The sequence below is a fragment of the Bison bison genome, unplaced genomic scaffold (assembly GCF_000754665.1).
Source record: "Bison bison bison isolate TAMUID 2011002044 unplaced genomic scaffold, Bison_UMD1.0 scf7180017864097, whole genome shotgun sequence".
NCBI classification, from domain to species: domain Eukaryota; kingdom Metazoa; phylum Chordata; class Mammalia; order Artiodactyla; family Bovidae; genus Bison; species Bison bison.
Window position 1 is genome coordinate 161301 of NW_011494669.1, and position 27574 is coordinate 188874.

Sequence of the window (27574 nt, forward strand, 5' to 3'; positions counted from 1 at the left end):
CACCACAGTTCAAAAAGCATCAATTCTTCGGTGCTCAGCTTTCTTCACAGTCCAACTCTCACATCCATAAATGACCGCTGGAAAAACCATAGCCTTGACTAGACGGACCTTTGTTGGCAAAGTAATGTCTCTGCTTTTCAATATGCTACCTAGGTTGGTCATAACTTTTCTTCCAAGGAGTAAGCGTTTTTTAATTTCATGGCTGCAGTCACCATCTACCCTTATAGATACTTTTCTTTTTTAGAACTAAAGTGATTTTATTTTTAAGTATGTGTTATGAGGAATCAAATGAGACTATTTAGTAAGACTTTGTCCTTCCTGAAAGGAATGTAGAAAAAAGAATGGAAAGCAGAAATTCTTAGCAATTGTGCCCATAATAAATAATCCTTGAACATTAAAAAAAGATAACAGTTATCTTTGAATATACACTATAAACAAAGTAGTTACTAGCTAAAGTAACATAAAAAGTATGTTGATGAAATTGAAGAAAAAGCTTTTCATGTCTGGAACGTCTAGGAGGGGTTTAAAGGAATAACACATTACCAGCATTTTAATGAATCGTTCATTCTGTTTTGCTGACATCATTTCTCACTGATGTCAGATTTGTGATTTGGCACCAAGTGTGTGCTAGTAAATTTTTTTTTTAATATCCTCAGGGCAGGCTCAGTATGAATGAAAATACAATTAAGAAAAACCTCCCAAGTCTTTATAAATAAGGATTGCATGAATCTTATTAAAACTAATTATTTCTCAAAGAGGACTGTTGTCACATAAAAAACCTTTCTTGTCTTTTGTACTTCAAAACAGTATATAAAAATAATAATTTTATGTAAACTCTAAAAAATACTGTTTAAAAAAAGAACCTAGACTTTCATGAAGCCCACTCTTTGGAGGTTAAAACAGTGTGATATAACTTCATCAGTTCTTACTTATTTGGGGAAATACATTAGAACAGAAAACTTTTTTCTTTTGAAAGTAGTATGTGCTTATATTTTAACAACAAAATTGTAGAAGTGTTGAAAGTAAATCATGAAAGGCCCATCTTTCCCTGTAAACCCAGGATAACCACTGTGACCATTTTGGTATGTGTTCTGGCACTCCTTTGGGCTCCAGTTGAAGTGTACAGGACTATCGCATTTGAATAGTATTCCCTGGAGCTGGGCAATGGGATGTGTACATTCCTATTAATATAGTGTAGGTTTATGTATTTGGATTCAAATCATAAAGTTACCAAACTCAGAATGAACTAAAAATGCAATGTTAATCCTCCATAATACCTACTCTCTCCTCCTCTGCTCACATTTACATTGTAGGCTTTCTGAGAGAATATTGTATTTTGTAGAGTATTTTTTGCTTATTCATTTTCTCTCATAAGCAACCCATGGTGGAAGATACTGCAGGTAGCAATGAGTTGTTGTTTATTAAATTTTATGATCACTGTCCTTGAAATCATTTGTCCGTGTTTTAGATATTCTAATTATCCTTGCTGCTGCTGCTGCTAAGTCGCTTCAGTCGTGTCTGATTCTGTGCGACCCCATAGACGGCAGCCCACCAGGCTCTGCCGTCCCTGGGATTCTCCAGGCAAGAACACTGGAGTGGGTTGCCATTTCCTTCTCCAATGCTAATTATCCTTAGCATTATCTATATTTACAACCAAATTAAAATAGAAACTGAGAAAAGTCTAAAAGTATGTATACAGCTTCTAGAACAAAAGAAAGAGAATATCTTTATGAACTGTTTTTGTGTATGGAAAGATTTCTCAGAGAAACTACAAGGTTCTAAACTAAAGAAAAATATGATATATTGGATTTTATAAAAATTTAAAGTTGTTGATTATCAAAGCACGTTATTAAGGAAATGGAAAGGCAAGTTGTACACAGGGAGCAAATATCAGACAAAGGACTTATACCCAGAATATATAGAAGACTCCTTTAGATCAGTAATAAAAAAGACAATCCAGTTGGGGGATAAAATGAGCCAGTAACTTAGATATTTCACAAAAGGAAGTAGAAAACTGACTAATAAACAAATGAAGGATTAGAATTTTTTAAAAAAAACCAACAGTGCCAAATGTTGATAAGACTGTGGAGCAACTGAAACTCTTGAAATGTGGTAGATCTGTGGAAGAGAACAGCCACTCTGGAAAGGTGTTCAGTAGTTTCTCACAGAGATAAGTATGCACCCACCCCTATCTACTCTGTGACCCAGCAGTTCTGCTCCTAGCTATTATTTACTCAAGGGACTGAAAGCATATGTCCCCATAAAAGACTTGCTCAAGAATGTTTATGCACTTTGTTCATAATAACCCCAAAACTGTAAAATCCAAGATTTCCATCAAAGAAGAATGGATCAGTGCTGGTATGTTCATACAACAGAATAATAATTGGAATAAAAAGAATGAACTAGTGATACATGTTACACCATGGATAAATTTAAAAAGTAAGTGAAGGAAGTCAGTTAAAAAAGAATGCATACTTCATGAAATAGTAGTAGCTACCTGAGAGCTTGGTGGGGCTTCGCTGTAAATGGGCATGAGGGAATTTTCTGGGATGGAAGAAGTGTCCTATATTTTGATTGGAGTGGTTGTTACAGAATTCATAGAATTGTATACCTGAGATCTATGTATTTCACTATATGTAGATTTTACCTAATTTTAAAGAAAAATCCAAAAGTACAAATTGAGAAATATCCAAGAATATAGAAGATAAAGAGGGTACAGGAGATAGGAGTGGAAGAGTCTGTAACATACCACTTTTTCCTGTAATATTATTTATAGTTCAATAGAAGTCTTCATAGCAAAATCAGTGCTTCCTGGGTTGGTTGAAGTAGTGGGTTAAAAAAAAGAAATAGGAAGTTACACATACCTTAAATATTTACATATGAATTACTAGAATCAGACAGATTTATAGGGTTTATTAACAACCACTGCCCCATGGCAAGAGTTCATAATCTTATGCCGTGTATCTTGTAGACAGTCTGTTGAAGCTTATGAACTGTTTCTTAGAATGATTTAAATTGATAAAATTCATAGGATTACAAATATGCCTATTATATTAGTTTTGATTATAGTGGTTATAAAATATTTTAAAATATCTATATAATAATAGTTATAAACACATTTAAATCTATTGGCAGGTCTAATGTTAATTCTGCAGTGTTGATTGTAAATAATATTTTGGTATCTTCAAAAACCGTAATGTGACATCAGTTAGTGATAAAGTTTTAAGTACTGCTTGACTGACTGCGTAACATACTTTTTCACATTCAAGTTTATGGACTTTTTTTTTCCCCCCTTAATCCAGCCACATGTTTTCATTCTCCCATACTTCCAGAAGTTATATTGTAATTTTGATTTTATCAATATTGTTTTTATGTCATAACTAGATAAATGTCGTTTACAGTTAAACCCATTTGCCTGCAGTGTTCCAAAGAATAGGAAGGAGAGATAAGAAAGCCTTCCTCAGTAATCAGTGCAAAGAAATAGAGGAAAACAATAAATTGGAAAGACTAGAGATCTCAAGAAAATTAGAGATACCGAGGGAACATTTCATGCAAAGATGGGCTCAATAAAGGACAGAAATGGTAAGGACCCAACAGAAGCAGAAGATATTAAGAGGTGGCAACAATACACAGAAGAACTATACAAAAAAAGAGCTTCACGACCCAGATAATCACGATGGTGTGACCACTCACCTAGAGCCAGACATCCTGAAATGTGAAGTCAAGTGGGCCTTAGAAAGCATCACTACGAACAAAGCTAGTGGAGGTGATCAAATTCCAGTTGAGCTATTTCAAATCCTAAAAGACGACACTTTGAAAGTGCTGCACTCAATATGCCGGCAGATTTGGGAAACAGTGGCCACAGGACTGGAAAAGGTCAGTTTTCATTCCAATCCCAAAGAAAGGCAATTGCAAAGAATGCTCAGACTACCACACAATTGCTCTCATCTCACACAGTAACAAAGTAATGCTCAAAATTCTCCAAGCCAGGCTCCAACAATATGTGAACTGTAAGCTTCAGATGTTCAAACTGGTTTTAGAAAAGGCAGAGGAACCAGAGACCAAATTACCAACATTCGTTGCATCATCAAAAAAGCAAGAGAGTTTCAGAAAGCATCTACTTCTGCTTTACTGACTATGCCAAAGCCTTTGACTATGTGGATCACAATAAACTGTTGAAAATTCTGAAAGAGATGTAAATATCAGACTACCTGACCTGTCTCTTGAGAAACCTATATGCAGGTCAGGAAGCAACAGTTAGAACTGGACATGGAACAACAGACTGGTTCCAAATAGGAAAAGGAGTACGTCAAGGCTGTATATTGTCACCCTGTTTATTTAACTTATATGCAGAGTACATCATGAGAAACGCTGGGCTGGATGAAGCACAGGCTGGAATCAAGATTGCTGGGAGAAGTATCAGTAACCTCAGATATGCAGATGACACCACCCTAATGGCAGAAAGTGAAGAAGAACTAAAGAGCCTTTTGATGAAAGTCAAAGAGGAGAGTAAAAAATTTGGCTTAAAACTCAACATTCAGAAAACTAAGATCATGGCATCCAGTCCCATCATATCATGGCAAATAGATGGGGAAACAGTGCCTGACTTTATTTTTTGGAGCTCCAAAATCACTGCAGATGGTGATTGCAGCCATGAAATTAAAAGATGCTTAACTCCTTGGAAGAAAAGCTGTGACCAACGTAGATAGCATATTAAAAAGCAGAGACATTACTTTGCCAACAAAGGTCCATCTAGTCAAGCCTATGGTTTTTCCAGTGGTCATGTATGGATGTGAGAGTTGGACTATAAAGAAAGCTGAGCATTGAAGAATTGATGCTTTTGAACTGTGGTGTTGGAGAACACTCTTGAGAGTCCCTTGGACTGCAAGGAGATCCAACCAGTCCATCCTAAAGGAGACCAGTCCTGGGTGTTCATTGGAAGGACTGATGTTGAAGCTGAAACTCCAATACTTTGGCCACCTGATGCAAAGAACTGACTCATTGGAAAAGACCTTGATGCTGGGAAAAGTTGAAGGCAGGAGGAGAAGGGATCGACAGAGGATGAGACGGTCCATTGCAATGGACATGAGTTTGGACATGAGTTTGGAGTTTGTTGCCCATCAGCAACTCTGGGAGTTGTTGATGGACAGGGAAGCCCGCCATGCTGCAGTCCATGGGTTCACAAAGAGTCAGAGATGACTGAGCGACTGAACTCAATATAAACTGAGCAACTGAACTCAATATAAGCAATATAGTATATTATAGCTGGTTTTTCCTACACATTTTGTTTTCCCTTCTTTCTCCCTTTCTCCTCCTTTCTCGCTCTCTTATTTAGTCTCTGCCTTCTTAACTTTAATTTGTCTCTAAACTTGCCTCTAAGTTTGAGTCTCTGGAAATGTTTAAGCACATTTGGCATTGTATCAATTTCATCTTCTTCAGGAACCTTTTGTTCGTCCCTAAACTGGCTTAGTTTTTCTCTGAGCTTGCTGTATGACTTTCTTCTTGAGGTGTTCCTTCACTATTCATTCAGGGGTTCTCTGTTTTCTTCTCATGAGTTGAGTTCTTCAGTTTCTGAAACTTGTCATCTTTTTCCATAGGTTTCCCACGCTTGTCTTGGTGGAACACATTTTCTCATAATTTTCTCATAATTTCCTGAGCGAGAGAATATGTGGAAATCAAAATTATTTGGGACTTTGCTTATTTAAAAATGTCTTTATTATAAATTCGCACTTGTTTTATAGTGTATCTTGCTGTGGAATTCTGGAGAAGGAAATGGCAACCCACTCCAGTGTTCTTGCCTGGAGAATCCCAGGGACTGGGGAGCCTGGTGGGCTGCTGTCTGTGCGGTTACACAGAGTCGGACGCAACTGAAGCGACTTAGCAGCAGCAGCAGCAGCTGTGGAATTCTAGACTAGGAATAATGTAAAGTCAGAAGGTTTTGTCTAATTATTTTCTAGCTGCTGGTGTTGCCATTAAAAAGGATGAAGTTATTCTGATTCCAGATTTCTTTTATGAAACCTGATTCAGGCAGTTTCTAAGATCTTAACATTTATCTCTTCAATATTCTGAAACTTCGCTAAAATATGTATGCCTTTGTTTGGATCTCTCTCTCTTTTTTTTTTTTTTTAATATTCATTATACCCTTTTAGTTTGGAAATTCATGATCTTCAGTTTGGGGTCTTTTTCTTGAATTATATCATGGATTTCTTCTCCTGTATTTTCCATCCTTTTCTCTGGGATACCTATTCATATGTTGCATCTCCTAGATTTTAGGTCTTTTAAACTCATCTCTTCTGTTTTCCATTTGTTCTTCTATTTATTCTGTTTCCTCAGCCTTAAACATTTCTAATCCCTCTGTTACTTACCTCACAGGATTTGGTAAGTTTACATGCATAAACTTACAGTCGTGCCCGGCATAGCCTGGCATATAAAGTGTTGGCTGTGAGTGTTGTTTAGCTTCTTCACTAGTTGTTGAGAGCGAGGTCTTTGGTGTGGATTTTTGGCATAGCAGCTGTGTGACCTCAGGCAAGCCCTGTAATTTCTTTTACCTACTTCCCTCATCTGTAAAATGCGAATAAGCTCTACCTCTTAGATGTTGGTGAGCATCAAATAAGAATATGTATGTGAAAACATTTTATACACTGTACAAAACTAGTAGTTATTACTTGCAGCTTTCAAATATCAAATGTTTTTAGTTTGAAAGAAATGATGACTGAGTTACTAGGATTATTTTTAAGATTATTTGATTGCATGTGACTCAGAAAAATGTATAAGCTAGGTAACTTGAGCTAAATGCTAATAATGCTTTTTAAAGAAGTTATTTCTTAATGCTCAACTTCATTATGTTAGGCTGAAGAGAGATTATGAAAATATTCATTTTATGAAAAGCTATGGCTTTACTTCAGATTGTATAAATCTGTGTAATATAATAATTATATAAGAAGGAACTGCTTACTAGTTTAAACCAATGGAGGGAATATTTATTGAAGTTTATTTTTCTTAAATTACATTTGAGATTAGGAAAAATAGAATCTGTCTTTTGGTTTTTCTCAATAGTATTAATGTAATTTCAAATGTTAGCTCATTTTTGTTAATGGTGGCTTTTTGTTTGTTTGTTTTGTTTTAAGGTTTTTGGATTCAAAGCATAAAAACCATTACAAGATATACAATCTGTAAGTATGTTTTCTTGTTTGTATGCTTGCAAATATCTTCTAAAACAACTATTGAGTGAAAGTTGTTTCCTTGTTAGAGTGAAGTAGAGTTAAAGTTAAAATTTAACAGAATTGTATTCCTAAAACAATTAGTTCAAGAATTCTGATTGAGAGCATTGTTAGGTCATTTAGAAAGTGTAGTGATGAGGTAAAACAGTGTCAGCACAGATTCATGTTGCTTGATCTGCTTCAAATGACTTGGCATCTAGCCCATCTTTGCGCCCATAACCATGTGGAAACTGGAAGTGTAATTCACACAGAGCTTCTATTAAAGCATCAATGCCATCTTCTATGGAGGGAAGCTTCTAATATAATTTTATTCTGTGTCTCTAGGTCAATTGATTGAAAAAGTTATTAGTATATTCTCTAACTGTATATAAGATAAATAAATTACCTAAATTGTTAAAATGGGTGGTTCTTCTTGTTTGAGGCAGGGGTGTAAGGATTGCCTCTTGATTCAGCTAGCTGACCTTATCTTTAACTTTTCCTTTTTTCTTTTGACTTTGTGAGTAGAGATGTGGAAAAAAAAGAAAGGCAAGAAAAATGTGAGGAAAATATTAATATCTTACCATTTTGCCCTTGACCATTTTTTCTTCCCCAAATATTGACCATTTTCTAATTCTAAAAAATGATACATAAAATGTGTTATGTTTCTACATGGCTTTTATTTTTTCCTGTGTGATATGTATAAATTGTGCGTTGAAAAAATTTTTAATCCCAAGTTATGTTTACTATCTACTATTTAATTTCTGTAGAGTTTATCAGATATAAGAAGAAGATTCTTTTCTAGAGTGGGCTTTCAAATATTCACCAAAAAATTAAAGCGTCTCTGTGCCTTATTGGGAGAAGGCAGTGGCACCCCACTCCAGTACTCTTGTCTGGAAAATCCCATGGATGGAGGAGCCTGGTAGGCTGCAGTCCATGGGGTCACAAAGAGTCGGACACGACTGAGCGACTTCACTTTCACTTTTCACTTTCACGCATTGGAGAAGGAAATGCAACCCACTCCAGTGTTCTTGCCTGGAGAATCCCAGGGACTGGGGAGCCTGGTGGGCTGCCGTCTATGGGGTCGCACAGAGTCGGACACGACTGAAGCGACTTAGCAGCAGCAGCAGTGCCTTATTGGTTTATGGGATGTTGCTTTTTTATCTTTAATTTAGTGATCTTTGTGCTCTGTTAAGACTTCAGAAGATCTGAGAGTGACATAGGCGCAGGTGTTGTTTCTTAGTTGTAAAATGATTTCCTCAGATCCACAAAGAAGCAGACATTTACTGAGTGCCTGTTACATGTTGGACATTCTAAAATGTTAGCTAGTGCAGAGGTAAGATGTCATTCCAGCCCTCAAGTAATTAGTCTAATGTAAAAAGTAGACAAAGTATTATAGAAGAGGTAACTCTTGTATAGAAGAGAACTACATGGACAACAGTCAAAATAATGATTGCCTGTTATAGGGAAGATTTCATAAAGAACAGAATGCTTGAGCTGAGGTGAAAAGAATCATGAAGGTTGACCTACAGGCTTAGGAGGAGGGAAAATGGTGTTGTAGACCTAGAAAATGGCATGTGAGAAGCTTGGTGGCCAGATTTGGTCCATTATGGTCAGATTATGGTGTGTGGAGGCAGCAGTGGTATAATCAAATGAAGGAGAGTAACAAACAGGTGCTGCAGAAACTTAGTTTAGGTGGCACCTGACTCCAGTACTCTTGCCTGGAAAATCCCATGGACAGAGGAGCCTGGTGGGCTGCAGTCCATGGGGTCACCAAGAGTCGGACATGACTGAGCGACTTCACTTTCACTTTTCACTTTCATGCATTGGAGAAGGAAATGGCAACCTACTCCAGTGTTCTTGCCTGGAGAATCCCAGGGATGGGGGAGCCTGGTGGGCTGCCATCTATGGGGTCGCACAGAGTCGGACACGACTGAAGTGTCTTAGCAGCAGCAGCAGCAGCTGTTTACAAATGATCTGTGCATGTATCTTTCTCTTTTCTGGATTAACCTCTTCTGCAACAACTTTTGTTGCAGGTGCCACAGGTTTATGTGGAGGAAAATAAGTCACAGAGTTTTGTAGTTTTTGAACAAATGGATTCAGAATTTAAGTTTAAAAAAAAAAAAGAGGTCATGAACTAACTGCAAAAGCTGGAGTCCACTAAATGAGTCACTTTGGACTTAGACTCTGAGGATTGAGCATGTAGAGCCCCAGAAGGAAGGCTTTAACATTATATCCAAAGAAAAGAAAGGAAATACTTTTCATTCCTGTATGCAGTGGCTTCCTGCTTCCAGAATTTAAAACTTAGGTTTGTACTGTCAGTATTGTGGGTCACTTGTGTTATTTGGTTAAAATCAGCATTGGGATCTAGCCTGAAAACTTGATTGCTTGTTTGTATATCCAAACATTGGACTCTCAAGTTAATGAATTGTCTCATTATTAGTTGAGAGTAGCTTTTGGTGCACATATTTTAACTCGCTTATTCCCCCATCCATTTAATGGATCATAGAACTGGAAAGTATCTGAAAGAGATCATTTAGTCCAACCTTCTCATTTTACAGATGGGGAATCTGAGGCCTAGAGAAGTTAAGTGAGTTGAACAAGGTCACACAGGTACATATGTTAGCAGACCGTCCACTGTTGATACCAGTATTCCCTTTCTGGTTTTTTTGTTTGTTTTAATCTCCCCAAATTTTACTTACTTCAGAAATTCCTAGAACTACCAAGTTGTAGAATGTTTTGATTTCTGACATCATTTTTCAATCTTCTTTACCTATCCCTGTTTATATTTTTGGCTCTGGGTAAGTGAGTCTGATAAGTAGCAGATGTTTCTGTTTTGTTTCTTTTATTTTTAGGATATTAATAACATGTGATATATGTCTTTGAAGCCATATGTAAGTGGAAAGACCTTAAAATACTTGCACTTAACATACCTATATTCAATAGTATATTAAAATTTTTATGGCAACTATGACATATGTGGATGAAGAGTTCTTAACATAGACTTTCTAATTGACTATCTGTTTATATCTCTATATTATTGGGCATTCAGTAAGGTTATTTTAAGAAAGGACAGAATTAGCTTCAAATCATTAACCAAATTCAGATATACTTGGTGAATTAGTACATTAATCAATTTGTTTTGTGCAAGTGTGTGTATTTCATCTTTGTATGTTCCTCTATAATCTTATCTTCTGAGGAGGGTAAGGTGAGGAGGGGGAAGATAGGGTATAAAGATATAATATAGTTCTTGCCTTTGAGGAAGCTAAATGTTCCTTAGATACTAATTTTTAAAAGATTGACTATTTCATCATATATATTCTCCTTAACATACAACTCTCCATCCTTTTGTGGTAAACCTTTAGCTGTTATTAATTTTTATCTATTAAGTTTTCTTTTGTAAGATAGGGATAGTTCCATTGAAGAAAGTAAAGAGACCTACATGCCTAGCTGAATCTATGGCAAGTCTCACTTCTCTGGAAGCTTTTTCTATTAATCTTATCCCTTTCTTCATTTTCTGCTGCTTCATAAAAACTCTTTCAGTGTATCTTCATTTTTCTTATCTCTTGAAAGCCAAAGGAGATGATGATTTTTAAAAGATGTCTTTTGAGTTCTCTGTATAAGGAAGCAAAAATGGTTAAATCTTCCTAACACTTGTCTTGGTCAAATCCCATTTCCCATTCATGTCAATTTTGGTTTGTTTTTAAAAACTTGTCCTATCACTAATATACCACAAAAAATTTATAAGGAATAGTGTGTGTGTGTATTTGTGCAGTTATCAGAGAAGGTTTTAATTGAGGATCTTCTTTTTTACCCTAACCTCTCCCCAGATCACTTTTATCCCTACCAGACCCAGTATATGTTTTCACATACTCCCTATCCATACTTGTAGAGATTTTTGCTATTTTTTGGTCATGTTTTCATTATCACTGTTTGTTGGTTCTGTTATGCCAAATAATGCTCTTGTAGGAATGCTGACTTTGACTAAAATTTGTTATTGTTTTCTAAACCGTTTTATATTCTTTATGTGAAAGTGTGAAACAGTACTGAAAAAAGTTCAGCTTTTGTAATCAGAAGTGCTGGGCTCTTCCATTTATATATTGTGGTTTGGGGCAAGTTTTGTAATGCTCTTGTAAATCTTAGCATTCTCATATATAATATGGAGATAATATTAACTGATTGTGAGGATGAATTTGAAAACAAGGAATCTTGGTTGTAAGGTATGCACATCTAGTAGACATTTAGTAGCTCATTGTTTTCACTTTCCCTCTGTTTTTTTCCTGTTAACAATATTTCTTGAGAGTCAAAGTATGAAGGTAGTCATAGTGTTTGAGCTGCTAAAAAAGTATGGGAATTTTATAGATAACTGAAGCTGTATAAAATTCAAAATGTTTATTTTTGTTTTGCTGTGATGAGACCAGTTTCTTAGAATTGTTTCCTGGCATATAGTGCTCCCCTTGTCTCCTAAGCTCTATCTTTACATGATTCCTTATAAAATATTCCATTATGGACTCTTTGGCTTTGCTGGTAGCTCAGATGGTAAAGGACTGCCTACAATGTAGGAGACCTGGATTTGATCCCTGGGTCAGGAAGATCCCCTGGAAAAGGAAATGGCAACCCACTCTAGTATTCTTGCCTGGAGGAGTCCATGGACAGAGGAGCCTGGCAGGCTGCAGTCCATGGGTTCACAGAGTCAGACAGAACTGAGCGACTAACACTAACTTTCATTTTTCACGGATTCTTCACTATTGACCATACTCCTCTTTAATCTGTACCAAAGACAGTGTAAAATGATAGTATTTTCATGGTTACTTCTCTTCTTTATGTCATTTTTTAAAAATTTAAGTGAATATGAAATTATTTAGCAAAGATGTGTATATATGCATCTCATTATTAAGTAAATTTTCTTTCTAGCAAACTCAATATGCTTAATTATAATATCCTAAAAGGGGAAAACTTGGTTTTCAGTGGTAGTATAAAAGCTGATTTGTTTCAGATCTGACCAGTTAAAAATTAGTGGATTGCAGTTTACTTAGAGTTATTTCAACTTTCATGTGGAATTTTTTTTTTTTGGCCACAACCACAAGGCTTGTGGGATATTAGTTCCCCAACGAAGGATTGAACCTGGGCCCTCAGCAGTGAGAGCGCCATCCTAACCATTTGACTGCCAGGGGATTCCCTATCTTCATGTGGATTTCAAAAACTGTTTAAAATAAAAGAACTTTACAGATATTCTCAGGATTTTTAAATGTAAAACACTGGTCCATAATTGCTTATTTGAAACTCTTTGAACTAGTTTTGTTTCAGCATTCAGAATTTTTCAGTTTTTTTAGAACGTTAACATGGAAACATATATTCTGTATTACATAACACCCCAGCAGGATTTGGAACAGTACCTAGAATAGATTGTTTCACTCTTCGTTCTAAATGTATTTCTATTAATTAAAGACTACACATTTTTATAAACTCAGATCTAGTTCTCCTGCAGTTGAGTTTACCATACAGTTAAGAGAAAATTTCAGATGTTTAAAAATTTGGGGATTTTGCAGTGATGGATTAAGAGTCTTTATTTGTTTTAAAGTGCTAAATTTTTGAAAATACCTGGTTTGGCTAGTAGTTGGAGTTACCAGGATGCTGCTGACCACAAACTAATGTATGGAATCCCTTTCTGAGCCTATAAATGTGGCCTGTTAATCATGAGTCAGCCAGTGCATGATAGCAAATGTGTGACTACTGGTAAAAAGACAGATTTTAGCATGCTTTAAATATGCTAAGTCAATGTTTTTCTGTATTGATTTTACTTACTACTCTTTCATTACTCTCAGACTTTAATTAAAACCTACGACCTGAGAGATTATTGAAAAAGATGACCTTTGGCTTATCTATGGAGGGAAAGATCAGGTTTAAAATAACTGAGTTAATGTTGTGTTTGAGTAGATTAGCATCATTCACTTTCATTCTTTGCTTTAAATTTTCCCCTACTTTTTTTTTTTAACTGTTTTAACATACATCTTTTATAATAATAGTTTGAGAAAACTATGTATGCTCAATTGTAAGGCAAAGATAAAATTGAAACTAGTTAGTTATTTACACATACTTGTGAAATAACAAGTCCTTTCGCGTGTATGATTTTCATAAAGGGAATGGTGACGGTGTGGATGCAGGTGAATTTGTCCTGTTTTATATTAGTGACATTACAAGTTTTGCAACCAAATGTATAAGCTCTGATTGTGTATACTTAGCATTTTAAACCTAGATTTCCGTAATTGTAAAATGTGGATTGAAGAATGGGACCTACTTCATAGGATTCTTAGGATTAAAAGAAGTAGTTAATGTAAGATATTTAACATAATGCCTGGTATATTATAAAGGTTCAGAAATGTTTGTTACTGTTGCACTTTTTTTCCTCAAGTGCACAAGATAATTTTATATCAAATTAAAATTTTTCTTTTAGATGTGCTGAAAGACATTATGATACCGCCAAATTTAATTGCAGAGGTAAGTATAGGTACACATATTATGTTAGATAACTTGAAGCCAACAGTCTAAATTTTACTGTCATACCAATAATGAATAATCTCAAGTATTAAGTGATATATTTATCTTAAAGATGGTCTGAGAAAATTTGAAATTAATTTTGCTGTTGTGTTTTTGGAAATAAGTATCATGTAAATGAGGAAGACTAAATTGAATTAACTGAAAACTAGGAGAAATTTATAGACTAACAGAATAAATAGAGGGTTATATCTGTGATTTGAGGCATTTGGCATGATAGTAAGAGATTACAGGGAGAAAGGAGAATGGCTTAATTCTGTAATGGAACATGACCTGTACAGTGGAAAAGGGTATAATGAAATATGGATAAAAGGAGCCTGATAGATGAGAGCAAAAATTGCTTTAAGTGAGTTATTCTCCAGGTGTAGCATATTTTATCTCAGAGTCCACAAAAAACTTTCATTTGTGTTTGTGGAACTCTTTGAACCATGAGAGACCTAGAACGTTGAGAAGCTTGGCAAGATGCTGCTGTGATAGTCACAAAGAGAAAGTTGATGCCGTGAGCTACAGATTTGCCATTGTTCCTTCCTAAATATTTATAAGGACAGACTTTCAGACTTGGTTTAAGAATTCAGAAGTGCTGAAATAACTGAGAGCTAGGATAGATTTATTACTAAGAATGTTTCATTTTTAGTGGATTTTTGCTGTTTACTGGTCAAAGAGTGTCTTAATTGAGCTTTATCCACCTTCGAATAGACATTTAACAGGTTTTCCTGGGTATTTTTGTATGCCACTGGGGAAATGAAGATGAAATGATGGTTCAGCTAGGCAGATGACTAAATCAAAGCTGTCCTGATGACTGCCTGTAGTAGTAGTCATTGTCTGAAGAGCTGTTCTGTCAGACCAAAGGCTTAATTGAGTGTATCTTGTGTCACATTATGAATGATTTGGTTGAAGATATAAAAGACACACTTTTCACATATTTAAGTGACACAGGATAATTATTTGAATGTTAGTCAGGATTTTTATAGAGTAGAACCTAGGCACAGACCAATAAGATAAAATTTAAGTGACATATTTAAAGTGTTATTTCTAGAAAAAAAATTTTTTAAAACCTCAACCCCAACTATGGGGAACAGAGAAGTTTTGAGTTCTTACAACTTATGTGAAAAGTCCTAAAACTTTGCTTGATAAACTTTGCTGCAGTTGTATACATTATAAACAAAAAATTTTTAAGTGTCTTTTGTAAATGTGTTTAGAGTTGTGTGTATGCAACAGTTACATTTTTGAGACCATCTTTAAAATAATATGCTTGGCCTTTCTGTTATATATAGCATAAAATGCAGTCTTTTGCATTGTTGATTTATTAGTGATCTTTGCTTTCTTTGGAATACGTATTTTGCGATAATGCAATATTATAGATATTACAGTTCCTTTTGCTAGAAAATGTATTGAGAGCCCTGATAAGAGGCTCATGTGATGTATCATTTTGAGTTTACCTCTCCCTCTGTTATGTTGTGACCTCTGATATGTTGCTACTCCATTGCCTCCATCATAAAGTGAGGAAAATAATACTTGACGTACCTGTCTAATGGATAAATTTGAGTTAATGAGAGATTATTTTCTGTTCAAAAATTAGAAAATTATCAGACAATAAATTCTTTTTCTCTATAGTTCAGATATTTTTAAACTATTTGTATGCAACATTTCTAAAGTTAACCTACTTGTAATAAGCAATTCAAGTGAGATTATTTTCTTATTCTGAGGTTATTTTTTTATCACAGTTGCACAGTATCCCTTTGAAGACCATAATCCACCACAGTTAGAACTTATCAAACCCTTTTGTGAAGATCTTGACCAATGGCTAAGTGAAGATGACAATCATGTTGCAGCAATTCACTGTAAAGCTGGAAAGGGACGAACTGGTGTAATGATTTGTGCATATTTGTTACATCGGGGCAAATTTTTAAAGGCACAAGAGGCCCTAGATTTCTATGGGGAAGTAAGGACCAGAGACAAAAAGGTAAGTTATGTTTGATTTTTTTTTTCTGTCTACTTAGATCTGAGAATTTATTGGAAAATAAATTTTTACAAAGATAATTGGTAACCCTTATTTTCCTTTCTCTAAACATTTAAGTCAGTATGCTACCTTAACTTTCATATGAGCAAATGGCAGACTCACTGAAGTTTTTCTCTTCATGCCATGCTGGCAGATCTTACCTATTAACAGGATTGCAAAGTTTGGTCTCATGAAATCTTTACAAAGCATTTTAAAAAGTAACACACACTGATCAAAAGTAAGATTTATATTCCTGAAGCTTACTTGAAAATAAAATGTCTGTGGATAATAACTTGGATGCCATTACTTAGTAAAATGTGATCTTTACTTTTATAATACATAAAGATTGTTTTTTGATTTGAATATTTGTAAGTGAAATTATAATTAAGATTAGTCAAAGGTTCTTCTCTTATTCAGAAAACTAAAGACTGCTAAAAATCATTGACAAATTTGTGTAATACATGTGAAAGCAAAAAGTGAACTCTTGCGAGAATTTTTACAGTGATTTTCAAGGAATTTATTTCTTTGGATAGTAAGTATGACAAAACATGTTTACATTTCTTGCAAAGGGAGTTTGTTCATTTCTGTCTCCAAGAAAGAAAAAAACAAACAAACAACTGGAGTTAGGGGGAAGAGAGCTCTGCTGAGGAAGACATCTGAACTTTATGTGAAAATTTATTATAGTTTTAATAATTTTTGCAATGAAGAGGGCTTTCTTTGAGTTTAATTTCTTTTTAATTTAACTTCAAAACAGAAACATAGGTGATCGTAACTATCATTTTCAGCTGTATAGTTGCACTGATTTTTGTTCCTTTACTTCCTCCTCACTTGTTTTATTTGTTGTTACTTTTTTGAATTATATCTAAAGATACCAAAGCATGGTTTGTTGATGATAGTTTATAAAATTGAATCTTACTGTTGATGCATGATTTGGCAAATATTGATTATAACAACTTGCTGTACATTTCTGTATGCTATGTGTACCATGGAACTATAGCACTAAAATGAATTCCAGAGCAGAGGACCTGAGATGTTTATTTTGGTTCATTCTTTTCTTCATGTAGAGGGAAACAGCTGCTTTTACTGACTGAAAATATAGAAGGTAAATTTTTCTGTACTTAAGTGAATAAATGTAGGACAGCACAAGGAAAAGTGACTCAATGAGAAGAAAAACTAGAGAGATGGATCAAATTAAAGTACAGTCACCGAAGCAGTGGTAGAAATTTAAAACAGGGTTGATGAGCACCACACAGTTCGGTCATGGAAAAGAAAGAAGGTAAAAAGAATTTAAAATAAAAATAGAAAACTTGTGTAACGTGAAGCCAGAACTAGCTTTCAGTTCAGTCATTCAGCCGTGTCTGACTCTTTGCGACCCCATGGACCACAGCACACGAGGCTTCCCTGTCCATCACCATCTCCCGGAGTTTACCCAAACTCATGTCCATTGAGTCGGTGATGCCATCCAACCATCTCATCCTCTGTCATCCCCTTCTATTCCCGCCTTCAGTCTTCCCCAGCATCAGGGTCTTTTCAAATGAGTCAACTCTTCACATCAGGTGGCCAAAGTATTGGAGTTTCAGCTTCAACATCAGTCCTTCCAGTGAACACCCAGGACTGATCTCCTTGGAGTCCAAGGGACTCTGAAGAGTCTTCTCCCAACACCACAGTTCAAAAGTGTCCATTCTTCGGTGCTCAGCCTTCTTTATAGTCCAACACTCACATCCATACATGACTATTGGAAAAACCATAGCCTTGACTAGATGGACCTTTGTTGGCAAAGTAATGTCTCTGCTTTTGAATATACTATCTAGGTTGATCATAACTTTGCTTCCAAGGAGTAAGCGTCTTTTAATTTCATGACTGCAGTCACCATCTGCAGTGATTTTGGAGCCCCAAAAAATAAAGTCTGACACTGTTTCCACTGTTTTCCCATCTATTTGCCATGAAGTGATGGGAGCGGATGCCATGATCTTAGTTTTCTGAATGTTGAGCTTTAAGTCAACTTTTTCACTCTCCTCTTTCACTTTCATCAAGAGGCTGTTTAGTTCTTCTTCACTTTCTGCCATAAGGGTGGTGTCATCTGCATATCTGAGGTTACTGATACTTTTCCAGGCAGTCTTGATTCCAGCTTGTGCTTCATAGAACTAGCTTTAAGTTAGGGACTTTTAAACTATTTATGTTATATACCTTTTAAAAAATATGAAAACACTATAAATATTCCCCAAATTTTGTTTCACTTTTTTATGCCAGAATCAGTGGCCTCTGCTTGAGAGTAATAAATCCAAGTGGTACAGATTAACCAAAATTAAACTTTGGTGTTCTCCTCAGTAGTAAATTTTGTGAAAGAGTCCTACTATTTAGTCTTTAACACATTGAAACTATGCCATTGTCTTTGACTTGGCAATTTTTATGTCATATTTGATATCCAGTCAGCTTTGACTTTGTTCTTGGTGAAAACAACAGCCCAGAACCCTATCATGTAAGAATGAAAGAGCAAACTGGAATCTTTTTTTTTGGCCAGATGAAAGTAGGCTTGTGTTAGCAAATAAGAATTCTCTAAGACTCTTCAGATAAATTCATGTTGCGTTATTTTCTTTGCATTCTAGTTATTGAGATCATTTTTGGCAAGATCCTGCATGTGTTAGGAAGGAAAGGATTATAACTCCGCAGTTTTGTTTCAATGTTGAAGAGTTAAACTGTGTTAATGAATTTGTATATTATGCTATAGTATTTGTCTTCCTAAAGCCAGTGAACTTAATGTGTAGCAAAGAATTGCATAGATGGTACCACTCCTTGACAAAAACCTGCTGCTGCTGCTGCTGCTGCTAAGTCGCTTCAGTCGTGTCCGACTCTGTGCGACCCCACAGATGGCAGCCCACCAGGCTCCCCCATCTCTGGGATTCTCCAGGCAAGAACACTGGAGCGGGTTGCCATTTCCTTCTCCAATGCATGAAAGTGAAAAGTGAAAGTGAAGTCGCTCAGTCGTGTCCGACTCTTTGCAACCCCATGGACTGTAGCCCACCAGGCTCCTCCGTCCATGGGATTTTCCAGGCAAGAGTACTGGAGTGGGGTGCCATTGCCTTCTCCGCAAAAACCTGCTAAGAATCCTTTATTTAAAGTCCTGACTTTACTGAATTTGGCACCTCTCTCAACAGTAGATTTTTTTGTGACAGATCCTCTTGCACAGTCTGTGATTCAAAACTTGGCTCTTATGAAGCAGTAGGATACTTTCACAACAATAGATAAGCTTTCTCTTGGAATTAATGATAGAGTCTTATACACTGGTACATTCTGGTGAACACAGGATGGAGTCACAGTGACAGGTAGAACTTCTGATTTTACCAGAGCCATAAAACCAAGTTTTGCTCGTCATTAAGGTGTACTCTCTGTCGACAGAATAATGAGATTGCTTCAGAAGCCTTTTTCTGGGCCAAGAAACATCACTGTTTTGAAAATGTTAATGTCCTCTGAAGTTTCCAAAAAGGACTCCAAATCAGGAGTTACCGTTTGTGTCACCATGCATGTATTTGATGAAAACTAGTAGTTGGCTAAGCTGAGACGTCATATGCTGAAGAGAAGTGGCACCTCCAGTCCTTTCATGACCTGCTTCATAGTTTTCAGTTTTTTTTGGAATGGAAAAAATTGATTGATAGAGGTACTACAACAGTCTTACTTTTTCTGTTGCAAACTACAAGTATGACTTCATCTAATGGTTAGAAATAATAATATATATAATAATATATTTTTAACTTTTAAAAATAATGTCTTTCTCTTATCATAAAAAAACTTAATGGAAAATAAAAATAAGAAAGCTTAGAAAAATAAACTTTCTCTTATCATAAGAAAACTTAGTGGAGCATATTAAAGCTGATGTTATATAACTGTGGAATTTTTCCAGAGAAATAAGTATCTTATAATAAGTATAATTGATTATCCAAAGTAGTTTTATTTTTGAAACATCTGCTAAGAGATTTATCCTCTTACCAGTATTTTAGGTTGAGTCTATGAATTTGCATTTTTGAAATTGTGAACCACAATTATAGAAGATACATGCATTTTATCAGTTTTGTAGTGTAGGATTAATTTTATTAGAACTGTATTTAATGTTCTTTTGCTTGTATCCTTAACCGTCTGAGCCATCAGGGAAGCCCAACTTTATAGATAAACACTAAGATACTGAAGAAAGTTATGTCCTTGTGACATTTTTTATAGGAGCAAAATGTTTCTTCTCCTCCTCTTCCGCCTTCCCCTTCCGCTCCCCTACCCTCTCTACCATCTTGCTCCTCCCCAGTCCTCCCCCTTGATTTGAAGAAAGAGGAGCTAGTTGTCCTGTTTTTGTTTTAAGATTTATAGACTTGGCAGAGACTCTCCTCAGATTAATCTAGTGCAGTCTTGCCATTTTTCTCGGTATACTTGGTACAAATTAGATGGCAGAGTGGTGGGTGCCTCTTCACCATAAAATGTGCAGTTCAGTTCAGTTCAGTCGCTCAGTCATGTCCGACTCTTTGTGACCCCATGAATTGCAGCATGCCAGGCTTCCCTGTCCATCACCAACTCCTGGAGTTCACTCAAACTCACGTCCATCGAGTCGGTGATGCCATCCAGCCATCTCATTCTCTGTCGTCCCCTTCTCCTCCTGCCCCCAATCCCTCCCAGCATCAGAGTCTTTCCCAGTGAGTCAACTCTTCGCATGAGGTGGCCAAAGTCCTGGAGTTGCAGCTTCAGCATCATTCCTTCCAAAGAACACCCAGGACTGATCTTTAGAATGGACTAGTTGGATCTCCTTGCAGTCCAAGGGACTCTCAAGAGTCTTCTCCAACACCACAGTTCAAAAGCATCATTTCTTTGGCGCTCAGCTTTCTTCACAGTCCAACTCTCACATCCATACATGACCACTTGAAAACAATGTGCAGTTAGTAATACCTAAATAAGACTTCAGGGTTTGATTGTTGCAGAGAAGTCGAAGTACAACTGATAACCTCTTACTCAAAAAAAGTTTTCTGAGAGTAGGATAACTACTTGAGGGAAGACTCTTTTATTCAGTAATTTATAAGAAAGCAATCATGTTATTACTTTTCTAGGAATCATTTCTTTGCATATTTGGTCTTTACCTTATGAGCACATGGCAAAAAGTCTAAAATGAACTGTTGATGGTTCCCACTCAAATAAAGCTTCTAGGGTTGCTTCCCATCTAGTCTATGACTTACCCTATCTGCATTTGTATTTACATTTACATTTCAGAATTAAAATAGATAACCATATTTATTACCAACTATGAATTGAATTAAAATGCCCTACCAATACTGGTATTGGTATATATTGGAAAGATGTATATTGGAATATATTGGAAAGTGTATATTTTGGAAAGATGCCCCACATTTCCGAATTTAGAGAGACAAACTTATATTCCTGACAAACATATGCAAAATCTCTGCTGTTCTCTCTTTTGTCTTCTCCCTTCTAGAATGGTGGCAGATTAAGTATGCATTAATACTTACTTTCTTTAACTTTTAGGAAAAAATTTTGAGATTTTTATTTTCTTTTTGAGAAGGTTTGTTTTCAAAGCAGTTATTAAAGTTCTTGTGTGTTATGATCTCTATACATGAATTCATTAGCTTATCTTTAATGAAGACTTCTGTCTTCTAGAAGTAATAGGCACTTTATTCTGAGTGACCCCAAGAAGAGGAAATTTTCTAGTTTCTTTGAGGAATGAATTTATGTGCTAGTATAATCAGATTATTTTTTTCTGGTCTATTTATTAAGTTTCCCCATATGGTAACCTAATGAAAATTTCTCATCTTTTCATTTCAAGCAAAGTAAGCTATAATTATCCTTTTTTTTGGCTTAATAAAGCTCTGACTATAAGGTTTTTATTTTTTCTAACACAGTAATTCTCCTGGGCTAAACTGTGTTTCGCTAATACATGGTATTTAAACCTGTTATCCAATCTATATATGCATAAAGTTGTTATTATACCTTGAAGAATCTTTTGTTGTTTAGTCACTAAGTCATGTCTGACTCTTTTTGCAACCTCATGGACCAGGGCCCCCTAGGCTCCTCTGTCTATGGGATTTCCCAGGCAAGAATACCAGAGTAGGTTGCCATTTCCTTCTCCAGAGGATCTTACTGACCAGGGATCAAACCCTTGTCTCATGCGTTGGCAGGTGGTTTCTTTACCACTGAGCCGTGAAGAATCTTAGCAGTTATTTAATTCAGAACCCATTTAATATAAATGGTAAAACAGATTTGCAAAGATCATTTTCCCCTGGTCATTTATTCTATGTAATAACTGAAAACCATGTCTCCTAACCTCAAATCCAGTATTTTTTCTACTGTACTATGTTATGTTCTCCTATCCAAATTGGTTTTATTATTTTAATCCCCAAAGCCAAAATAAAAAAAGAAAATTTTAAAAAGGAAAAAAGAAGTATATTTTAATGTATTAGAACTCTTTCAGTTTCAAGTCACAGAAGCCCAACTCAAAATAGCTTAAACATAAGGAGACATTTATTGGCTTGTATAAACCTAAAAACTCTGACCTGGATCTAGATGTTTAACATATGTCAGAAATCTGTCTCTCAACTCTGTATTTTCATCTTTCTGTACTTTATTTTAGGCAGACTTTTCACAAGTAATGGCAAGGTAGTAGCTCTGGGTTTATGTGCTACTTTAGCAACTCCAATGGGACAAGAGCTACAATTCAAGCAAAAATTTCTAGATTAGGTTCTAGTTTACCTGAATTAGGATATGTTCTGATCCTTAACCAGACATTCTAGCCAGAGGCTTGGGGCATATATCCGAACCTGAAGACTAGGCCCTGCCTCTTTCTCCCTGCAAGTCACAGGGAGAGAGAGAGCATCCCAAAGAGGAAAGGATGCTACATAGCATTGTTGCTCTCTTCCCATTGCAGTTGCCAAAGTAGACAGCATATAAACCTGTAGCTACACAAAGAGAAAAATAGCAGTTTTCTGTTTCATATTATTCTCAAGGATTCTGTGGTTAATGTACCACTATTCAGCACACTGTTTATAATTAGTTTCATAGAACTGAAGCACAGTAATACTCTAAACTTTGGAGGTCTTTTGTCAGTGGGAAAAACAAGAGTTCTGAGAGGTTGTGAAGTCCTTCATTTTACATAGTTAGTATACATACTGTTAGAAAACCCAGGACATAGGAGTAAAAAAAAATTAGAGTCTTATTTAGGTTCAGATCTTGTTTTTGAACAAAGTGATTATGTACATTAGGACTGTTTTCTTATCCTTAGAAAAGATCTATCTTGTAAAGTGGTTGTAGTTTTAGGGATATATGTAAAATGTCTGGCATGTAGCTTAATATACAATAACTTGTGTCCATGGGGTTGCACAGAGTCAGACACGACTGAGCATCTGAGCATACACTGTTACATGATGTCATTATAATAATCACCACTCTTAAGAACCATATTTCTTCCTTTGTTGAATTACTTTCTTGTAATAATCTTATTGTGATCACTCTGAAACATGGGTTTCCAAATTTTCAAAAAACGGTGTCATGTTAAAACATTTACATTGTTTCTGAGTTTAGGTGTGCCAGTGAGTAGTTTACTGAGGAAGAAAATTACTTTTTAAACTGAGGAATCTAGATTATAAGTTCATCTTGAAGAAGATGATATAAGAGGGTTAATGCACAGCAAAATGTGTAAAACTGGACCAAGAATACCATTTTATATTAACACAGGGCACACTCCACAATGCAGACTTAGCAATAATAGAGTGTTAAACATAACATCACAATATATTAAGCAAAAACTGGAAGAAATTAGAAAAATTGATAGCAGTGCTAGTAGAAATCTTTTTAACGTACTTTAAGGTACGTACTTTAACGTATGTGCATGCTCCTTTGCTCAGTCGTGTCCGAGTCTTTGTAACCCCGTGTACTGCAGCCCACCAGGCTTCTCTATCCATGGGATACACCAGGTGAGAATATTGGAGTGCATTGCTGTTTCCTCTTCCAGGGGATCCTCTGGACCCAGGGATCAAACCTGTGTCTCCTGCATTGGCAAGCAGATTCTTTACCACTGAGCAAGCTGGGAAGCCCTCACTTGAAGATCAGAAAGATACAAAATAAGAAGATATGTAGATTCCTTGAATAATATAATAAAATCCCATAAAATATATTTGTTTTCTCATTTTAAAAAGTCATAAATATTAATAATTCATTAGGCCAACCATAAAAATCTGACCTCCAAGTAGAAATATCTAAGCCCCATACCTTTGTTATAATTCAGTAGAATGAGAAAATTTGTTAAAATGTTTAATCAAACCAAATCAACTATTTGGAAACTTAAAAACTCTCTAAATTTTGGGTCATTGAAGAAATAGAAATTCATATTAGGTATTATTAAAATAATAGCAAATTGGAGAGAGATGGATTAATAAAGATGAAAATATAAATTTATGAGTTAGCAAACAGTAAGCCATTTGAACTAATAAATCCAAACACTCATTGTATAAAAATGCCATTAAAATCAATACATCTTTTTGGAAGCCAATCAAAGGAAAGAGAGAAAACAGAAAGATGTTAGGTTTGAGAAAGGAGATAGAACTACAGTGTGAAAGTGATATTAAAATTATATTCAAATCTATGCTAATGAATTTGAAAATGTCAATGGAAAATGGACAGTGTTTTAAAAATTATTTTAATTGGAGGCTAATTACTTTACAATCTTGTGGTTTTTGCCATACATTGACATGAATGAGCCATGGGTGTACATGTGTCCCCCATCCCGAAGCCCCCTCCCGTCTCCCTCCTCATCCCATCCTTCAGGGTTGTCCTAGTGCACCGGCTTTGAGTGCCCTGTTTCATGCGTTGAACTTGCACTGGTCATCTGTTTCACATATGGTAATATACATGCTTCAGTGCTATTCTCTCCAATCATCCCACCCTCGCCTTCTCCCACAGAGTCCAAAAAAGCCTGTTCTTTACATCTGTGTCTCTTTCACTGTCTCACCTATAGGGTCGTCATTACCATCTTTCTAAACTCCATATATATGCGTTAATATACTGTATTGATGTTTTTCTTTCTGACTTCCTCTGTATAATAGGCTCCAGTTTCATCCACGTCATTAGAACTGATTCAAATGTGTTCTTTTTCATAGCTGAGTAATAGTCCATTGTGTATATGTACCATGACTTTCTTAATAAGTATGTTATCATAAATGTTTCAAGGTGAAATACAAAGTCTGAATAGACCATCTAAGAGTGAAAATGTGTAGGAGCCTTCAAGAAGTAAATAACAGATTTGTATTTCAGCCTGCTATAATACCTTGAAGCATCAAATGATTATGTTATTTAAATTCGTCCAGGTATTGGAAGGGATGTAACTTCCCAGAGGATTGCTCACATTGCCCTCCTACCTCAGTGTGATAAGGATAACATTTTTAAAACCAGAAAGCATAATACAGGGGAGATTAAATAGTTTGGCCAAAAGTAAGAGTAAGTGGAAGGGAGTTGTGAGAAATAAGAGTAGAAAATGAAGTTGGACTGTATTTTTATGTTTGTTAAAAAATTACGGGCTTCTCTGGTGTTGCTCAGTGGTTAAGAATCTGCCTGCCAAGCAGGAGATGCAGGTTTGATCCCTGGGTTAGGAAGATTCCCTGGACAAGGAAATGGCAACCCACTCCAGTATCCTTGCCCGGGAAATCCCATGGACAGAGGAGCCTGGGGTTGTGAAAGAGTTGGACAAGACTTAGCAACTAAACAACAAACATGAGGAATTATAGTATTTAATAAACTTGTTCTTATTGGGGTAGACACTGGGAAGCCATTTAACATTTTGTTTATGTGATTAATCTTATATTTTTGTCACATTAAAAGTGTGTTTCCTTTGCTCTATGATAGTGATGGTATTAGAAGAGATTTGGCCCTCAGATGCTGGAGAAAATAGTAAGTGAGTAATTAAAAGAGGTTGGTCCATGCAAAAATATGAAAGCTTCAGCTCTGATATATTGTTTTTTACGCACTTGTAAGATTTCCAGCTCAAAATGTCCAGCCATGTAAATTCTGGACTGGGAGTGAGGAGTGAAGTCATATTGAGAGACACAGTTTTGGGAGTTAATGTGTAAGATTTATAATTAAACTACTGAAGTAGATGGGGAAACAGTGGAAACAGTGGCTGACTTTATTTTTCTGGACTCCAAAATCACTGCAGGTGGTGACTGCAGTCATGAAATTAAAAGACCCTTACTCCTTGGAAGGAAAGTTATGACCAACCTAGACAGCATATTAAAAAGCAGAGACATGACTTTGCCAACAAAGGTCCGTCTAGTCAAGGCTATGGTTTTTCCAGTGGTCATGTATGGATGTGAGAGTTGGACTATAAAGAAAGCTGAGCACCGAAGAATTGATGGTTTTGAACTGTGGTGTTGGAGAAGACTCTTCAGAGCCCCTTGAACTGCAAGGAGATCCAACCAGTCTATCCTAAAGGAGATCAGTCCTGAGTGTTCGTTGGAAGGACTGATGTTGAAGCTGAAACTCCAGTACTTTGGCCACCTGATTTGGAGAGCTGACTCATTTGAAAAGACCCTGATGCTGGGAAAGATTGAGGGCAGGAGGAGAAGGGGACGACAGAGGATGATATTGTTGGATGGCATCACTGACTCAATGGACGTGGGTTTGGGTGAACTCTGGGAGTTGGTGATGGACAGGGAGGCCTGGTGTGCTGCAGTTCATGGCATCGCAAAGAGTCGGACACGACTGAGTGACTGAACTGAGACTGAAGTAGATAGGATTGATATAAAGAGGGGATAGCTGAGATCGATTTTGGGGGGAACAAGAAGAGAAGAATGGCCATAAAGATAAGAGAATATCTTTAGAAAGTGTATCCTGTGAAAGAAGCAGGGAGTTTTCAAAATGGCAGCCAAAAATATGAGCCACAATGATAGTAGGAAAACAGTAGAATGACCACTAATGCCCATTAGAACTAAAGACTTTTAAGAAATCAGCCTTATGCTAACAGACTTCCAGGAGTTAAGGAGACTTCTCTTCAAGAGTTTATAGAGAGAGAGAAGATGGAAGTTTGAGAGGGATATAAAATTTTGGGAGAGAATAGGTTTTTGGTCTTAGAGTTGTTTGCTTGTTTTGGATAAAGAATGAGTTACCTGAGCTTTTTATTAGGATGGACAGGTGGAGAGAATAAAGGCCGATGTCAGAGAGGCGATAATTAATAGAACACTTGCAAAAATGGAACCAGTGTGAACATGAAGAGACACTTCTATAAAATTTCAGCACTAAAAAGATTTTAAGGTGAGAGAAAATAATTCTGAGGGTGCTCACATTGGGTTACCTCAGGGTTCCCAGTAAAATGAGAACTTAGTTCTTAGACGGTGATGTTTGCGACTGGACAGAGAGGTGGATAAACAAAATGCTGAAAACATTGTAGTCAGGTGTTAATAAGTGTATACCAGAGGAAAGAGTTATTGAATGATACAGATTTGGAATTGGTGAGGCTAAGTAAAGACAGTAGAAATGTAAGCTAGAATAGTGGGAGGAACACTAAACATCCTCCTGGCCGGTGAATTAAAAGGGAATTGAAGAAGCAGTGGCTGCCTTTTGAGATGATGGCCAGAAATGTGATGCTAAGTCAACCTGTAGAATGCTAAGTGTAGCTAAAATTAAAGTGGTTTTAATGTTTTACTTGAGGAAAAAAAGTTAAGAATATAAGTAATTTTCTGGGAGAATATTTAATGGTAGAGAGTAGAACTACATTTTGGGGATGTAGTTAGAGACCAGTTTAGCTTAAAAATTATTAATTCAAGAATAGAATTGATTTTTATTAGTCTGAATT

At 36.0% G+C, this 27574-nt stretch overlaps 1 protein-coding gene across 2 annotated transcripts in view; it reads left to right on the forward strand.

The window, feature by feature from the left end:
* Nucleotides 1-27574, forward strand: part of PTEN (phosphatase and tensin homolog) — a 102826-nt gene that overhangs the window by 55590 nt on the left and 19662 nt on the right. The window contains exons 3-5 of one of the 2 annotated variants that reach the window (XM_010838478.1): nucleotides 7128-7172; nucleotides 13651-13694; nucleotides 15476-15714. In XM_010838478.1, the coding sequence (XP_010836780.1) occupies nucleotides 7128-7172; nucleotides 13651-13694; nucleotides 15476-15714 (328 nt within the window). The remainder of the gene's footprint in view (nucleotides 1-7127; nucleotides 7173-13650; nucleotides 13695-15475; nucleotides 15715-27574) is intronic. The other variant, XM_010838479.1, reaches the window with a different exon arrangement.